The 19,742-nt window shown below is 33.8% G+C and overlaps 1 protein-coding gene across 2 annotated transcripts in view; it reads right to left on the bottom strand.

The window, feature by feature from the left end:
* Positions 1-19,742, bottom strand: part of Wdr26 (WD repeat domain 26) — a 46,639-nt gene that overhangs the window by 16,200 nt on the left and 10,697 nt on the right. For both annotated transcript variants that reach the window (XM_027954766.3, XM_027954765.3), the window contains exons 5-9: positions 16,797-16,894; positions 15,434-15,590; positions 9,253-9,391; positions 3,598-3,738; positions 630-749 (exon numbers count right to left, since the gene is read on the bottom strand). In XM_027954766.3, coding sequence (XP_027810567.1) covers positions 630-749; positions 3,598-3,738; positions 9,253-9,391; positions 15,434-15,590; positions 16,797-16,894 — 655 coding nt within the window. The remainder of the gene's footprint in view (positions 1-629; positions 750-3,597; positions 3,739-9,252; positions 9,392-15,433; positions 15,591-16,796; positions 16,895-19,742) is intronic.

The following is a 19,742-nucleotide window of genomic DNA, read 5'->3' as shown; positions in this document are numbered from 1 at the left end:
ACAAGTGACTAACACACATGAAATTCAGCAAATTTTTATTACAAAATTTCAAAAGACTGAAAAACTCAAAAGAAATTAAATCCTAAATCTTTCATTCCAAAAAATTAGAAACTTTGTTCTTAAAACTAAAATGTTTAGCAACTTTTTTTTTTTTTTTAAATATATTTTGCTAAACTCAAGGTCTACACTTTTACAAAACTGGCATGGTAATGCATGCCTATAATCCCAGATACTGGGGAGGCCAAAGCAGGAGGATCGCAAGATTGAGGCCACTCATACCAACTCAGTGAAACCCTGTCTCAAGAAACAAAAAGGGTTGGGGATTAATGAGTGGTAAAGCACCCTTGGGGGTTCAATCCCCAGTACTGAATAAACAAACAAAACTCAACAACAACAAAAGAATGAAAGAGCAATAATATACATATATTTTTAATTGTTGATGGACCTTTATTTTATTTTATATGCAGTGCTGTAAATCAAATCCAGTGTCTCACATATGCTAGGCAAGTGCTCTACCACTGAGCCAGAACCTCAGCCCAATAAATTCTATTGGATAGTGCATTTATTTAAACAGAACTAAATTAGCTTTTAAACAAGTAGACACTGGAAAGGGGGCACTGAATACTCACACACTGATAGAACTGCCCGCGCTGACCTCCAGTCACAAAGCGTTTTCCATCTGGATTCCAAGCCACACTTGTTAAACTGTCCTCATGAGACTGGCTCATTTTTGTCCTTAGTTCTCCTGTCTACAAGGAAATAAAACTGTGGATAAGACCTTCAAGATACCTCTCTAAACAGAAATGTAAAGAAAAGAAAAAGAATGTTTAAAAAAAAAGAAGAAAAATAATAACTGGGATAGCTGGTTACTTTGGGATTCCTAATCAGAGAAATGAATTAACTGGCCTTACCACAAAAAGACCATAGCACTCAGAAGACCAATCAAGGACTTGAGTAGATATGATGAAATACATTAATTTCTCATTTTAAACCAACTGTATTAATAACTAAAACATATTTTTCCCCAAGTGAGATAATGAAAAGTTCAAAGCTACACACCTAATCCTTCTGAACTTCCATTCTTCTCCATCCAAAATTCTTTAAAAATTTTATTCTAAAAACTGCAGTTAATGTAATTAGTAATTCCTTAAGAACATGATTAATGGGTAGTAAAACTATGCCCTTAAACTATATATTATAGTCAAATGCTTACAATACAGTAAGGAAACAGAAATGAAAATTATTTTTCTGATATGTAACGTTATTCCAATTAAAAGTTGCAGAAATAAAGAGGAATCTCTGTTCTTTTAGGCATAGTCATGCTACATTTGTTTCCAACTAAGTAAACATATTTAGTGATTGTAACCTTCAGATATTCTCCTGCTATAATTTTATAAATTATTCAACTTAGAAGGTATTCACATACCATTTAATCTAGTCCTGGTTCCGTTTTGTTCAGGGATTAGAAACAGGATCTGAGAGATAATAGCTGCCCTTGGTATAATAAAAGTACATGGGCATAAATTTCCTGTGAGAAATGGGCAATCAAAAGTAAAAATAAAAGGGTGAAAACAAAGGGTAAGATTAGGAACTGGGGCCAACTAATAAAGGCAGAGGGCACAGAAACAAGAAAACCAGATGTTTTCCTTACACTAAGGGGAAAAAAAAGTTCAGCAATCTTAAATCCTTTCCCCCAAATTGTTCAGCTGTTCTCTTTATTTGATTATGCTCACAACAGTTAAGTATTATGAGGTTATCAGATAATTAGAAACCCACCTAAAAACACAAAAGAATAATCGAGAAAGAGATTAAAAGACTACTCTTTTAGAACAAAAGTAAAAAGTATAAAGTAGTGCACACAGTAAAACAGGCTAGAACACAGTTTGTCCAGAATTCAAAATTGACTCCAAGGAATACTATATAGTTGCTATAAATGATGTTCCTATTATAGAATTAAAGTTACATATTTCCTATCTTTGAAGAGGAAAAAAAAGAAATTTTAATGGGAAAAAATTTCTTTCTTTTGTCTAATCAGATTTACTTACAGCTCTGTTTTACGGGGAGAAAATCATCTATTTTCTTCTGTTTTGCCAACTTCCCTGAACTCAATCACAAATATATCACTGATTAATTGCTACCTTGCTAAAAATGACACGAAACACATTTAGGGAACAACTGGAGATTTTGATGAAATGAATATTAGATATAGTTAATGTTAGCTATCACAGTGTTTAATTATGTAGGATAATGCTAGTTTTTAGGAGATACATACTTCCATATTTAGGAGTAAAATATATCTGCATTTTCAAATGCTTTCTACATGGACATATTTGAAGGTATTTTTATATATATATATATATATATATATATATATATATATATATATATATATACACACACACACACACACATACATACATATAAAACAAAAAACTGAGAACTATCAAACCTATGATGGTGGGCATACGGGTCATCATTATATTATTCTTTCAACTTTTATTAACATTTGCGAATTCTCTGAATGAGCATAAGGAAACCTTACTATTAAAACAACAGAATTAGAATTATGTCATTTCATCTAAGATGCAGGTGCATCTTAGTATTCATTCTGTTCTCTATACCATCTTCATTATTTGAATTATCTGTGTGGTTTTATTTTCACAGTCCTTATTAAAAGTTCCTGCATTCAAAATCCTGTCCCATCAAGTTATACTTTTTTTTTTTTGATACTGGGGATTGAACCCATGAACCCATTGAACTCATGGTTGCTTTACCACAGAGCTACACCTCCATACATTTTGTTTTTTATTTGACAGAATCTTGCTAAGTTGGCTGAGGCTGGCCTGAAAATCCAGCCTCCCAAGTTGCTGGGATTACAGGCATGTGCCATCAGGCCCGGCCAGGTTATTCTTTTATACTCAAACCATATTCTGGACCATTCATTTCCTGAGATGTTGAATAAACAAAAATCACCTTATCAGTCAGCTTATATAAAAAAAAGTTTTAAAAAATTTTAAACTATTACCACAGGTATTCTAAAACACATAAATAATGGAGCAAATCTTATGCTGAGTTTTTCTAAAATGGGACCCTGGATAAAGTTCAAGTTTTTAATTTAGAAATAATAAAGCCTTAATAAAAATAAGTACTGAAAATATTATTCAGTTTTGCTAAACCAGCTCAGAATATTAAGTGTAGGTATGGAGATGAGGTAAATGCCATTAAAATGGGAAATTTTATTTAATGCTGATATTTTACACTTAGAAGTTAAGTTTTGTGTACAACTGTGAAAATATGCAACAAATGTAAAATCTTTTCTGAGGCACCACAGTAAGTAGTGGTCCATGGAACAAAAAGAAAAATGTCCTGAAAGTGCTTACTGATCCATTCTTCCCAAAACTCTATTATTCAGCATATTTAAATTTATAAATCGGACACTTAAGTTTCACTTTCAGAACTATCCTTTGTAAGATACATTATAGCAATTTAGGTTGAATGGCTCTGTTCTATAAATCAAGAATGAAGTTTTTTCAAGAATATGTTTATAAGGAGTATTCTGTACTTAAGCTAAATAAAGAAAGAATGGAGCTTGCTCACTTGTACATTCCAAAGCCAAAGCTCAGAGCAGTCATCAGGGCCACAGGCAACAAGATAGTTGTCATCTGGACTCCATGCGATATAAGAAACACCATAAGCATGTCCTTCTAATGTTTTAAGCAGTTTTAGCAGGTGTGTATCCTAGAATGGAAGACATACAACTCAGTTAAATCCCACCCCTATAAGAACTTAAACAGCTATAAAGATGTGCTTTGAAAATATTAATTAATCTAAAGAACTTTTTATATCAATACCTCCTCCTCATCAAATAGCTTGCTTCCTAAAAAACTGTTCAAATTTCCACATCCCACTATATATAGTGGGTATATAAGACACTGTGTACTAGATGAGAAATATGAAGATGACACAGAATTTGTCCAAGGAAACTAAAAACATATGGGCAGAACAAGAACTCACTCTTAATTTAATAGCTTGAGATATAATTTAGCACAAATTAATCTTTAGAAAGTGAGCAATTTATGGGCTTAATATATTCACAAAGTTGTGCAATCATTACTATAATTCATAATACTTTTACCACCCAAAAAGAAGTCCCTTAACCATTAGCAGTTACTCATTTCCCTTCTTAAAGGTTTCTGAAAACTACTATATCCCTATTTCTATGGATTTGCCTATTCCGGACATTTCATATAAAAGAAATAATATGTAATCCAGTCTCTTGCAATTGGCTTCTTTCATTTTCAGGGTTTATCCATGGTATAGAATGTATTATCATTTTTACTGCTGAATAACATTCCATTTTACAGATACAGTACACTTTGTTTAACCATTCATCAGTTGATGAACATTTAATTTATATTTTTTGACTACTATGAATAATATGACCAAGAAGATATATGAGTTTTCATATGCATCTGTTTTTCTTTCTCTTTGTTATATACAGAGCAGTGAAATACCTGGGTTATATGATAACTCTATGCTTATCATTTTGAGAAACTGCCCAGCTATTTTCCAAGTGACTATACCATATTTTATTTCCATCAGCAAGTTACCACTTATTTAGCATTAATAAATATTAACATTTAATACTAACCCATAAACAATATTTCATTTAATCCTCACAAGTATAGGAGATGGGTCTTGCCCCTCCCTCATAACATTAAAATAAGAAATTTTATTTAATGCCATTAAAATGGGAAATTTTATTTTTGGGAAGGAAATGAGGCTTTATAAAGGTTAGAAACTTGCCTGTTTATAGCATACAGGAAGAATTTGAATCTGGGCTGCCCAACTTTAAGACCCATACTCTAAAGCTCTGTAGGCTGCATGGACATGAAAGTGGCAAATAACAAGGCTGGAAGAGTTGATATGTTCATTTTAGAAAAAGGTTCAATTTTATCCAGTGGGTGAAGAATCACTTAAAAATGTCAAGGTAGAGAATATATAATAAGATATCAGGTTTTAAGGAAAGGACTGGGACAACAATATGGAAGGTAAATTGGAATGAAGAGACAGGATAAAGAAACCTATAAAGAGCCAACACAACAGTAACAGTTCCCTAAAAATGAGGCTCTCATAAGGTAATCAGGGCTATATGTCAGATGAAAAGATACTTTGGAGATAAAAATGACATGACAGAATGTAACAAGAAAGTTCAAAGACAACCTCCAGATGTCTGGTTTAGGGAATGTGGATGAATATTGGCAGGAGGAGGGAGGGAGGGGGGGAGGGGGAGAGGGAGGGAGGGAGGAAGGAAGGAAGGAAGGAAGGAAGGATGGATTTGGCTAAAGGTGAAAAGAAATGAGTTAAGTTTTAGACTTTGATGTAAAGACTGATTGAGCTTATTTTTGAGCCTGGTAGCCAGAATGGGTGGTGGTGGAAGTGGTATTGCAATACCAATGACATCCAAGCAGTTACAAATGGGTCTGGAACAGTCTGATAAAGTTAGGTGGTTCCCTTGTTTAAATGTCACTGAGAAGTGGTTATGTTTACTACGTTCTGTTTCTTCACCGGTGGGACTCTAATTTTATCATTCATATAATTGTCTAGTCCAAATATCCATTATTTTGACAAAATTAAATAATTAATAATGCAACTACTTCTGATTCTTTGGGAAGGAGGCAATGGGCACGAGGTATTTCTATTAGATGGACAGTATTAGGTCAAAGTGATATGCAACATTTACTATTTCTGACTAGCTTAACATCTTCCAGGAATAAACTCTGAGTTATAGTAATGGTTTGGAGCAATAAAAAAATTTGCTTCTAAATTGACTTAACTACTTTAGAAATATTTAACTCAAAGCCTTTTTTTCAGGGCTGGGGCTGTAGCTCAGTGGCAGAACGCCTGCCTAGCATACGTGAGGCTCTGGGTTCAATCCTTAGAACTACATAAAAATAAACAAATAAAAAATAAAGGTATTCTGTCCATCTACGACTACGAAAAACAAAAAACAACCCCCCAAAAGCCCACCTTATTTATTTCATGTACCTTAATGAAAAAAAAAAATCATCCTATTAAAGATGAAGTGGAAAACAAGAATATACCTTCACAAGTACGATGTCTTTATACAAATTTATTCACATGGAGTTTATATGATTTTGCTTGAATTTTGTGGGGAATGGGGAAATTCATTTTTTTTTTTTTTTGGTACCAGGGATTGAACTCAGGAGCACTCAACCACTGAGCCACATCCCCAATCCTATTTTGTATTTTATAGAGACAGGGTCTCACTGAGTTGCTTAGCCCTTCACCATTGCTGAGGCTGGTTTTGAACTCACAATTCTCCTATCTCAGCCTCCCAACCTGCTGGGATTACAGGTGTGCACCAACATAACCAGCTGGGAAATTCATTTTTTGGACAAAATTAAGAAAAACCGTTAGAAGAAACTAGGCACTGGAATCACATAAGATTAAATCTCACGGTTCTCTTTTTTTCTATCCATTAAAAAAATAAAACACCAGCCAGGCATACTGGCATATATCTGTAAACCCAGCTATTAAGGAGACAAAGGCAAGAGTATTATAAGTTTGAGGCCAGTCTAGGCAACTGAGAGAGACCCTCAGCAACTTAGCAAGATTCTATCTCAAAACAAAAAACAAAAAGGACTGGGGATGTAGCTTAGCAGTAGAGTGCCTCTGGGTTCAATCCCCAGTAACACAACAAAGCAAAAACAATAACAAAAAAACTCCTTAGGAATGATACATGAGAGATCTTTCTTGATCTGCTGCTACTTGCTTCATTAATCTCAGTCTACACAAAACTCCACCAAGCTGCCCAAATGCTAAGCCATATTTTCTTTCACCCAAGGGCCACTCCTAACTACCTTTGCTTAAACAGTTCTTTATCCCGTACTTCATTTAAGATTTAGTTTTCTTACTTTCCTCAGCTGTCCAGTTTCTAGAGAATTAATTCTATGAGCACTCACTATTAAACAATTATGGTTTATCACATATACTTAGTCTGTCTAAAGCAAAAGTACAATAGGCACTTATTTTATGATGCTAAATGAAGGGGGACTTTCATATATAGCCACCAGGAAAAAAGTTAATAAAGCACCCTTTTGATATTGTTGCCTTCCTTTTCAGATACCTTGTAAACAACTAAGTGAAAACAGAACTCCTTAGAACAGAATTCCAAGGCCATGATTTGATCCCACTTCTCAGTTTTATTTCCCACTTTTTGACATTATTGATTCTACTCTTTTTTGGAGTGGGAGAAAATAAGAGATGTTCCTTCTCTTCCTAGAACGTTTTCTTTTTTTCTCTACCTATGTGATATACTGTCAGGCTTTAATGAGGTACTACCACCTATGAAGCTCCTTTTGTTTTTCATAATACTTCATATGTATTTAGTATGATGCTTACTTCATTGCATTTTATTTCCCTTTCTAAACTTATATCCCCTTTACTGGGGTTCTTATGCTAGGATGTATGAGGAAGAGTCTAGGGATATACTCAGGGGTCTTTGAACACTTAAATGGGAAAAAGACAAATCTCTATTTTCATTTAACACCCTGAAATTCACCATTTTCTTCAATCTTAATGAGGGCAATTAACAAAATAGTGTTAGTAGCAGAGGGAGTACTAGGTAGCATACTAGGTAATATGGTAAATTAGGTAATATTATGTGGTTCTTTTTTTATAATATTTATTTTTTTAGAAGTAGTTGGACACAATACCTTTATTTTGTTTATTTATTTTTATGTGGTGCTGAGGATCGAACCCAGGGCCTTGCATGTGGCTAGATGATCGCTCTACTGCTGAGCCACAATCCCAGCCCCTATGTGGTTCTTATCATTAAAGAAAACTCAAATACTTTCATATAATAGTTACAAACATTTACAATATTATTTTCATATAATATTATAGTTTTATATATTTATGATATTATTTATGCCCATCACTAATTTAAAATTCTGGCAGTTTTTAGATCTGCTGCTCTTATTGTGTTATTATATTGCTTCTTTCTCTACATAATGATAACTATCTTTCAGCATAATTGGGTTTCCTAAGAAATCAGAGTCTGTAGGCTTACTGGACTGCCAAAGGGGTATATGGTAACAACAAAAAAACCCAAACCAAACCAACAAACAAAAAAATCCCCCCCCTCCCAATTCCTGCTTCATATTAAAGAATGTACCTTACCTCCCATCATTCATTGCATATCACAGGTATAAGAATTGCCGTATGCTCTCGAATTTGATTCTTTTAAAAATTATTTCCCTTATGGCTTTTATCCAGTTTTTCAACATAGGAGTGATCCCAAAACTTAATCCTGAGCTAATATCATATTTTAATTCTAAACTTTAAAATGAGTTTATTTACTTCATGATTTTAGAAGAACAGTTCCTAAATCAAGTATAGCTCCTCAATCATGTACTTCTCTGATTACTCAGTAAATGTTCAGGTTGAAAGAAAAGAAAAGAAAATCTGTATGTCACCTGGTTATAAACAAAGATAAATCTGATATTTATTTATTTATTTATTTTTAAGTACCGGGGGATTGACTCCAGTGGTGCTTTACTACAAAGCTACATTCTCAACCCTTTTTATTTTGAGACAGGGTCTTGGCTAACTCACCAAGGCTAGCTTTAAACCTATTATCCTCCTTCTACCTTAGCCTCTCCATTTTGTACAGGAGTACAGGTGTGCACACTGTGCTTGGCTGTAGATCTAATGTTAGCGAGAACTCAGAATTTTAAATTCAGTATCCAATATTTTCATATATACCACTGGGAAAAGGGGGAAAAGGTTTTACACAACAAGATCCATGAATTCTGCAAGATAACGAAGGATTTTAAAAGGCAAAGCAGTAATTAAGTCTTTTCTAACTTATAACAGAACGGACACTGTATTAATCTATAAAAAGTACTGCTAACACACAAATTAGCAGATATTCTCAGTTTCCTGAAAACAGGAGATATTAGCACCTCAGAGTTATTCAGGGAATTAAATTAAATAATGCATACAGATTTACCTATCACTAGTACCTAACACTCAACAATTTAAAGAATATTAATTTACACATTATCTAAACAACACAGTAAGAGGTAAGAAGTAATAAATATGATAAAAAAAATGCACTTGGAAAAGAATATTACCTATACCTGCACACTTTAAAATAGGTAACCAATGAGTTATATTCAAAATTATCTCCTTTTATAATCTAACCATTCATACTGGAATACATACCGGATCAACTTGCCATATGATAACTGTTGTATCTTTTGATCCTGTTGCTAGTTTAGTGCCATCATTAGAGAATTTACAGAACCATACTTCATTACAATGCTCCGTAAGTATCTGCTGAGTATAACAGGGGAACTGTCTCCTAAAACAAAGAAGTCCACACACAATCATTATTTCAAAACATTTCTGGAGATCACATCATAAACTTTAGAAGTATAATATGAATGCACTTGCACATCTTAAGAATCAAGTTTACACTGGCACGTTAAAATACAGAAACCTTTTAGTCAAGGAAACCTTAGTGGGAGTCAGTAATCTAAATCTGCTTCAACTTAAAATTTAGTTCTTCCCACCTCTTTTGATAATTATTTGATCTGATTTAAGTCAGTTCATAAAAGCAACAATAAGGGATCATGTAACTTGAATGGCATTAGCTGTTGTTCCAGAAAAGGAATAACATAACATCTTCAACTATAAAATCCCAGTTAAACTTAATTAGAAAAGCAACTTGGTATCATGAAAAGAGAACAGGCATGACAAAGAGTTTGGGTCCCTTCTTAGTCACAAGCTTTAATATCTTTAGCAAGTCATGTAACTCCTTCCTCTGAGCCTCAGTTCTCTCATTTATGAAAGGAGATTAATATCCATCTGACAAGGTTCTTAGGATTCTTTTAAGAATTAGAAAAAACACCTAAAATTCCTGGAATACATTGGATACTAAAGTGAGATAAATGGTATTATTTTTGGAGGAGCACAGAAGTACAATATATGCAGGGGCTGCCATAGTTTAAATAAAACATTAAGAATGGGGAAGGAATCTGACATATGCTCAAAACTAGCTCAGCCACTTACTGGCTATGATTCTTTAATTTTTATTTAATTTCTCAACCCAATTTTCCAACAATAAAGATAATGGTGCCTGCCTTTCAGAATTCCTTATATAAAGAGGATATAAGAGGATGAGATAATGAATATAAAGCATGGAGATCGAGTCTGATACTTAGCTAGTACTTCATAAATGGCAGCTATTATTATATGGTAAGAGCAAAGAATTCCTGACTTATGATTAAGTCTAACAAGTTAAAAAGGCAAAGTTTAAGAATGACTATTCCCATTAACTACTCACTTTAAAAAATCATTTCATCCTTTTTCAATCTGCCCATTAGCAATGTCCAATAGAACTTTCTGTGACAATGAAAATGCTATATACTTGTGCTGCCCAACAAAGCTACATATAGATATTAAACAACTTGAAATATGGGTAGTAACTTCAAAGAACTTAATTTGAATTATTTTACACTTAAAGTTAAATGGTCACATACAATTAGTGGCTACTGTTTGGATAGCATAACTCCCTATATAATCTATAAACCTGAAATGTTCCAAAATCTGAAACTTTTTGAACATTAACATGACAACACAAGTGGAAACTTCCATCCCTGACCTCAATATTGTACAGAATTACCTTTAGGATAGATATATGAAAAATTCAAATCCAAAACACTCTTGGGTCCCAATTATTTTGGATAAGGGACATTCAAACTACATTATAAATTCTCTGTATTATTAAAAAATTACTTAAATATTAGTATCTAAAATTTTAAGTTTATCTTAAAAAATGTTCTTCCCTATTTTTTCTCCAACTACTAAATCATTTAGAGGCCTCACATGGTGATATGCACTTAGAGTCCCAGAATTTAGGAGGAGGTTGAGGCTGGAGGATTGCTTGAATCCACAAGTTTGAGCCTGGCAACATAGCAAGACCCTATCTCAAAATAAACAACAAACTCCCACAAAACACACACACATATTTAAAAAATATATTTATTTATGTTGATATATTTAGACAATTCATCAACCTGATAGGTAATAAATATATTTTAAAATATATTACTATTCTTTACCTGGCACATATGACAATGGCAATCTGCCCCAATGGCTGCCTATTTGGAAGCTGATTTAACCTTTCAGATTAACTACAAATTGCTTCAATATTAAATGAACTATTATTCTACTCTAACCTTAATCAATATTAAGTGAACTATTATTCTACTCTAACCTGAATTATAAGCAATACAAGCTGGCATTATTAAGCACATACTAGGTGCCAAACACTGTGTATGACGCTCTACATACAACATTTCTAGTTCTCAAAACTACCTTGTAAGAGAAATTCTATCATCCTGGTTTTTGTGAGGCTCAAAGAAGCAAAAAGTTCAGCAGATACCATAAAAATGATAAAGAAGTGAAACAGTTTTTCGGGGGGTGGGGGGCACAATTGGGGATTGAACTCAGGGGTGCTTTACCACTGAGCTATATACCAGGTCCTTTTTATTTTGAGATGGTCTCACCAAATTGCTGAGGCTGGTCTTGAACTTGTGATCCTCCAGCCTCAGCCACCCGAGTTGCTGTGATTACAGGTATGCACTACCATATTTGACCTGAAATAGGGTTTGAACCTATGGCAAGGCCAGTTTTCTTTGCATTTGTTACTTTCAAATAATATTTTTCAGACTGGATAAAATTCTAATCAAGTAATTAAAATGGCTTAAACTGATCATGAGTAAAAAGTATCTGAATCAGGGTAGTAAAATATCTTTAAGGAAGGACTGATTCATAATCAAAATTATAGGCACAAGTCATCTAATCTGACAATCAGTTATACCTGAGTATCACTAAAGTGGCATTTAAATCATCATTATTTAAACAATCTTTTAAAAAGACTAATAACAGCCCAATTTACTACAAGCCTATTTTTAGGTATATACAAGTGATAGTTAATATTCTGTTGCTATCAAATATACTTAAGATGATGTTAAAAGCAGTACCTTCTGATATAAGACTGATTAAAATGTAGCATTTTAACCAAATGAATCTTCAAAATGTACCTATATTTTATAACAATCCTTTACTAAAAAATTAATACTTATAAAAACTACCTATAGACATCCTTCCATTGGTTGTTGGTAAAAAAAAAAAAAAAAAATCCACAGAATTATTTTTTTAAGTAAATGACTGTTTACTGGTCAAATTCAGCCTCAAGTATGTGTATACTAACAATGTGAAGAACAGAAATTATATGCAATATCTAAAGAAAACTTTTTAATGTTGATGAGGATTTTTAAAAACATCCTAACTTGGTTATTCATAATCAATTCTTTATACACCAGAGAGAAGAGACAAAAGCTGGGGTTAGGTTTCAGTACTAAAATTTAACTTCAGAAAATAGTTTTCTAATTTCAATGCTAAAATCTAGTTTCTAGAAGAAAGTAAAGCAGATAAATATTATCAGCTCTTCTTTTGAAGATCTCTAACTGAATACTAAGAATTAAATCAAATTCAGGTTCTATTTTCCTAGTTCAGCAATGAAGGGTATAATTCATTCTCAAGACTGCAGATACTGACTTAATGCCTTAGGTCACCCCCTTAGCATCTTGAAAAATTGAACTTGAGTGAACAGTTAAGGCTGACTCCTGCGTTTCAGGTATGGGGAAACTGGGCAGATCCTCACAGAGAATTCAAGAAAGGAAGTTCGATTTTGAAAATGCTGTGCTTAAAATACTTGAGCAACAAATATTTGTTATTACAAATTGTTGTATTAGGTCTAAAACTTAGGAGGATTCTGTAGCTCTAGTTTATTTCTATGAGTCACTGGATCCACACAAGTATAACTTAAGTAATAGAGAAAGATGAGAAAAGAAACAACTCTGGAATACACACTAACTAAAGGGAGAGGTAAAGAGGAGGAACCTGAGGAGGAGTCAGGAGTATAACCAAGAGTCTGGAATATGACTCAAAGAAGAAAAAGGTTCAAAGCAAAATGGTCAAATGCTATAGAAAGCTCAAGATACAGCTTAGAAGTATCCAATGAATTTGATAAAGAGGTTGTTTTACATCAACATCAGCATCTGTTCTGATGTTGTGTTAGCTGCGTTACAGAAATCTGGAGTGAAGAAAAAGTAAAGAAGTGAACTCTGTAAATGCACAGTTGGGCAATGATTTCAAGACTTTAGCTCTGAAGGAGGGAGATATGGTGGTAGTAACTATGAGGAGCAAAAAGTTTTTGTTTGTTTTAAGATTACAAAAAAAGACTGTCCAGGGGCTGTAGCTTAGTGGTGGAGCACTTGCCTAGCATGTGTGAGGCACTGGGTTCAATTCTCAGCACTGCATATAAATAAATAAGTCCATCAACAACTAAAAAAAAAGAGACTGTCCTACCAATGTTTTTTTCTTTCTTTCTTTTTTTCCATTTTAGATGGACACAATACTTCATTTATTTTTTTAGTACCAGGGATTGAACTCAGGGGCACTCAATCACTGAGCCACATCTCCAGCCCTATTTTGCATTTTATTAGAGACAGGGTCTCACTGAGTTGCTTAGCACCTCACAGTTGCTGAGGCTGGCTTTGAACTCACAATTCTCCTATCTCAGCCTCCCAAGTGGCTGGGATTACAGGCATGCATCACCAAGCCCCGCTACCAATGGTTATTTCTGAAGAACAACTCTTTCAGTTCTATGTAAAACCTTGGAATGCTTTCTACATTGGATTATGAGAACCTGACCCAATTTGGAAGACAGGAAAAAATTAAGGTAAGTATTCACTATCATTTAGTTTCACAGGTACTGATAGAAAAATTAAAGCAATTGGGAAAAATGCATACCACATTCCCATACATTTCAGTCTCCAAACAGGAAGGTGAGCTCTTAACCTTCTGATGCCTCTAGTTATCACAGCAATACATTTATGAACCACGAAAATGATGTGAGGCCACAACTGCTTTCATTTTATGTTGTTCTCAAAACCCTTAAAAGAACTATGAAACATGAAACTATAGCTTTTTAATCAATTATCTTCTTATTTTTCAATTTAAATGGAAAGATTTAAAAATTCTCAAACAAGTCAAAGAATAATATTTAAAAAGAGTGAAAAGGATCTCTAGTCACTTTGTTAGAATACTTAAGAGATGTACCAAGTAATAATCTAATACTTTGAGATGACTAATACTTCTAATTTAAGACCAACAGTTCAGATAATTTTATTTTTTAAATTTTAAGTGGGGAGACTAGGGTCAAAATGACATCCCCAACTGGGTTGTGGGGCTTAGGTTTAGCTTAATGGGAGAGTCCTTACCTAGCATTCATGAGGTCTTGGGTTTCACCCCTATACCAATCACCCTCCAAAAACAGTAGTTTATGCATACCTAAAATATTATTTTATACAAAAGTACAGATGTATTTTATGTTTATTCAGAAGTTCTTTGTTTATTCAAAGCTGTCACACATGTCTTTTTTTTTTTTTAAATTAGTTTTGGAGATTGAAACTCAGGGTTACTCTACCAGTGAGCTACCCCTCCAACCCTCTTCATTTAAAATTTTTAACACAAGGTCTATATTGTCCAGGCTGGCCTTAAACTTGCCATCCTCCTGCCTCAGCCTCTGGAGTAGTCAGAGTTACCTGTGTTTGCTACCACATGTGGCACATGAACACCTTTGTCCTTTTTAGTCATGCTACTTTCTCTAGGTCTTTGATTGAGCTTTACTAAAAGCAATGTAGCATGTGTACTATAGCTGTTCCCCTTTCTGTCTGGTTTCATCAGAACCAAAGTAATTTCCTTCCTAGTTTGATAGACTACCAATTTGTTTTTCAGTATTTTAAAATTAAAGCTCTGCTTTAATTTTGGAGATCATTATTAAAATACAAGGAGACTTTTATCAAAATACTCCTGATGTTGGAAGACAAGCCTGCATTCTTATAAATTTGGTTATATATGTAGGTAAGTATAATACCAAAATGCACACTAGAAAGTTAATAATCATTATTCTAATTATTTTGAGAATATCTCTTGTCTAAACAGAACTTTATAGCCAGAAAATAATGGGCCAAAGTTAAACTATGTTAGATACAGAAAATGACTAACCAAACCCAAAGAAAAGAAAGAGGAGAAAAAATTGGCTTTCCAATTTCTGATCTTGAATATAGTTTACTATATAGGCATGTACAAATTTTTCTTAATTTTCAATTTTAGTAGTTTTAGCTTTACTTATGAACAAATGCTAAATCAGACAATTTGTTATATAGCTACAGGGTAAAATTCTAAAAAAGAATACGTTCTATTGAAAAGTTCAAAACTGTGTTTGTAAAAATGTTAGCATTTTCCAGAATATAGGAAGTTTTTCTCTTACCTACTACAAACATGATCTATAAGTAGAGACACAGAATCTAGATTATTATCAAGTTTGGTATTGTGATATAGGCACCGATCCCTTTGTAGTTCCACCGCCTGCCGCAGAAGAGTCTGTAAACGCCGTGGGGGAAGCATCACTGATGGTGGTAAATAGGCTTTAATAAAAGATATTTTAAAAAAGAGAAATAAAAATAATAATAAACCGTAAACTTTAATTTAGACATTTACTCATCATCTGCTGTACTTGTCCCTATCTCAATAATATTGTGTTTCTTAAACAGACAAGTTCTAGAGGGTGTGATATAATGTGAATTCTAAGAATATTTATCAAAAGTTACAGTGATGATGCCACTAGATGGGCATATACTTGGGTAGGAGGGCTTTATTTTGTAGGTGAATCTTCTGAAAACCCCAACAAAAACAAAGAAAAGTATAAGATGATCAAAAGAAAATCTAATGATGATTGTGTATTAGTGGGAAGTCAGTCATATAAAAACACTCCAATTAGCAAGTCAAACTGCAGGAACAGGTTAAGTTCTAGTTCCCATCAAATGGCTCCTAATGCCAAGGATACTGTGGTAATTCAGATAATAACTGGTAATACTTTTTTTCCCCCCTTTTTGGTACTGGGGATTGAACCTGGTGGTGGTGCTTTATATTCTTATCCCTTTTTATTTCGAGAAAGGGTTTCCTGGATTGCCCCACTAACTTCAAACACAGTCCTCCCGTCTCAGCCACTGGGATTACAGGCATGCACCACCAAGCCCAGCTGAGGTGTTTTGAAATCAATAACAACCTATTCCTTCAATACCTATTCCTTTCCAAACTCATGGTTTTCTGATTCTCAGGATTTCTACCCCTACTTCAACATAAAAACTACATAATAATACATAATAATTTAAGCAAAGATAAGGTCTTTTACACAAAGATATGGCAAAAATGAAGTGCCTACTACAAAGTTATGTAACACAGTGGGGTAAGAATAAAACAATGTACCTAAAAAAATTCCCGACCTCAGTATTGAAATCAACAAAACTTGAAAATGCTTGTGGCTTAAGGCTGTGGTTTACATACTTTTCTCTAACCATAGTACTTTTCCTCCAAAGAAACTTAAGAAAAGCATCACTATATAATACAAATAAAAGGAAAACTGTTCTGGGACAAGCACCCTCTCACTGACTCCTGAGGTTAGATACGATAATTTGAAAATCTTTGGTTTAAAGGACTTCTCAATGGATTCTCATCATCTTCTATAAGCACTCAAAAAAAGTATGTCTAGATATAGATCTTCCTAATTGATCTATAATATCTATTTCTAATCTTAGAGAAAACAAAAAAGCAGCGAATATTAAGATTCTTACTCTGGAGTTTGTCCAACAGTTTGGATCGGGAAGCTGTCCCTTTGCCTTCCCATTCTGCTTTTGCACGTAGGTCTTCTGCATGACTACACATCAGATACCTAAAAATCAAAAGAGAAAGCAACAAACATCAAACCCTTTTCTTTGGAATATAATTTAAAAATACTGACTATATTTTGGTTATCCAGTTTTTACTAATACATATCAAGAATGAATTTCTACAGTGGACCCAACTCATTCATATAATCTGGAATCTATATATAATTACTAAAATGTAATGCAATAATTACAGCTAAATATACAATACTACTGTTATCCATTAGATTTTACTCTTATAAATTATGTATATGTAGCTCTTATTGTGTGCCAGGCTCTATTCTGAGCCCTTGACACGTTTCACTGAATGTTCAAAACAATCCTGTATGAAATAAGCACCATTATTATTCTACTTCTATAAATGAAGTAATCTACGTACAAAACTAGCCTGGGGGGAGGTTGGGTAAAGAGACAAACTGTAATGTAGAAACCTAGGCATTCTCATGGCAGGCCTTACTTTTAACCACTGCTAACTTCATGGCTTCTGAACAATAAACCAAAACATTAACTACAACAAAAAAAACCCTTAAATGATATTTACACTAATTAAACAAAAAACAACATACCTTCAAGAGTTTATAACAAATAATCACTTAAGAAATGGTATAAATAGACAACATCCTTGTCATCCTGTGAAAGGCACTGAAATCCTAGAGCACAAAATCTGGGATTTTTTGACTCACTCTATGTACAAAGTGGCATAACCACTGAAGTTCATGGATTCTGGAGAATACATAAGAGTCCCCTGCTGTGTGGCTCTAACTTGGTTCTGGCTCTTCTAAGAATGGAATTTAAGAATAAAAGCAGTGAAGGCACTTGATTCAAACATGGAAATTAGACCTGGCAACTAACTCTCTTGCTGTTTTGTCTGGTATTCTGCCAAACAAATCTGACTTGTAAAAAGGTTATTCCACAGGGCTGTTAGGATTAAGATGAAGTATATGAAATACTTGCTCTATTACCTGCTGTATGGGCAAAGCTCAATAAATGATAGGTATTAGAAACCTCTCAGTTAATATGAGCATTGTCACTTCCTTTACTTTCTGTATTCCTCCCCCACCCTGATAATGGAAATTGAACCCAGGGATGTTCTACCACTCAACTACATCCCAGCTCTTCTAAATTTTTATTTTGAGACAGGGTCTTGCTAAATTGTCAAGGCTGGCCTAGAATTTGTGACCTTCTTGCCTTAGCCTCTTGAGTAACTGGGATTACAAACACGAGCCATGATGCCAGGCGTGCCCCCTTCTCAACTGCAAAACACTTATCTCACTTAAGAGTACAAATAATTTAATGGCTTCTTACCCAACAGAATTATCTGTTCTCTTGCTATATAGTATATAATAGTGACTCAGATGATGAAAAGATCTTACTTTAAACAAAACAAAAAAAAAGTGTGAATAATTGTACAAAAAAAAAAAAAAAAAAAAAAAGCCCAAAACAAAACAAAAAAAAAAAACACCCAATCAGAAGTTTTATAGGAGCTGGGGATGTGGCTCAAGCGGTAGCGCGCTCGCCTGGCATGCGTGCGGCCCGGGTTCGATCCTCAGCACCACATACAAACAAAGATGTTGTGTCCGCCGAGAACTAAAAAATAAATATTTAAAAAAAAAGAAGTTTTATAAGTGAAAATTTTGTTTCTAAAATAACTTTCTGGGCTAATTTACTATCCACTATCAGTAATTGTGTGGGGTGAGGTGAGAGCTGGCTGGGGTTGTAGCTCAGTGGTAGAGAGCTTACCTAGCATGTGAGAGGCACTGGGTTCAATCATCAGCACCACATTTAAAAAAAAAATTATATATATATATATATATATATATATATATATATACACACACACACACACATATATATATACATACATACATACACACACACATATATGCACACACACACACACATATATAATTTTTTTTAAAAATTTTTTAGTTATACATGGACACAATATCTTTATTTTGTTTATTTATTTTTACGTGGTTCTGAGGATTTGAACCCAGTGCCTCACATGTGAGAGGCAAGCTCTCTGACACTGAGCCACAACCCCAGCCCTACATAATTTTTTAAAGGTATAAAAAAATAAGTAACATTAAAAAAAATTGCATGGGAAAATCACAAACTTTTTAAACTTTGCAAAAGTGACCTGTGGTTGCTTCTGTGCCCTTTGGAAAACATAAATTAAACCTGAGGTTTTAAATGAATGTCTGTTTATGTAAAGTCACATAGTATAAATGAAAAGACAAAAAGAAATCAAGAATTCTGATCCCAGTTCCACATCTTGTCATCCCTTGGTCAAAAATTCAGGGAATAAACTTGACACTGAAGTCTACTTTAGAATAAAAGCTAAATACTAAATTATAAATTCTGTTATCAGAGCAGACAAAATAAATCCATCATGTGAATGATATTTAGGTGACAAAGATATCAGATACCTTATAAAAAAGATAATCAGAACAAAGTAATTTGTCAACCACAATACCAAAATATCTAGCAGAATTTTATTGTTTCAAGACTTATGACTTTGGAATAAGTCAAACCAGGTTTTAAGAATTGGCTCTTTGATTTATTAGTTTTATTTTGGGCTGATACTTCTTTAAGACTTGGCTTTCTTATTTGTAAAATAACGATCTGCTTCCTTGGCCCATTTTTTGATCCAAAAATTTGTTATGTATTAGATATTCTCTAGATGCTGGGGCCAGACAGCATAGTGAAATATGCTATAAAGAAAAATATTCCCAGCTAATTGGGAGAATGAGGCAGGAGGATCACAAACTGGAGGGCAGACTCAGCAACTTAGCAAGACCAAAGGGTTGGGGCTGGAGCTGTGGCTCAGTAGTAGCACACTTGCCTGGCATG

This window comes from Marmota flaviventris, chromosome 12 (assembly GCF_047511675.1).
Source record: "Marmota flaviventris isolate mMarFla1 chromosome 12, mMarFla1.hap1, whole genome shotgun sequence".
Taxonomy (NCBI): domain Eukaryota; kingdom Metazoa; phylum Chordata; class Mammalia; order Rodentia; family Sciuridae; genus Marmota; species Marmota flaviventris.
The sequence above is the reverse complement of the archived record's forward strand: the minus strand, read 5'-3'. Positions and strand labels throughout refer to the sequence as shown.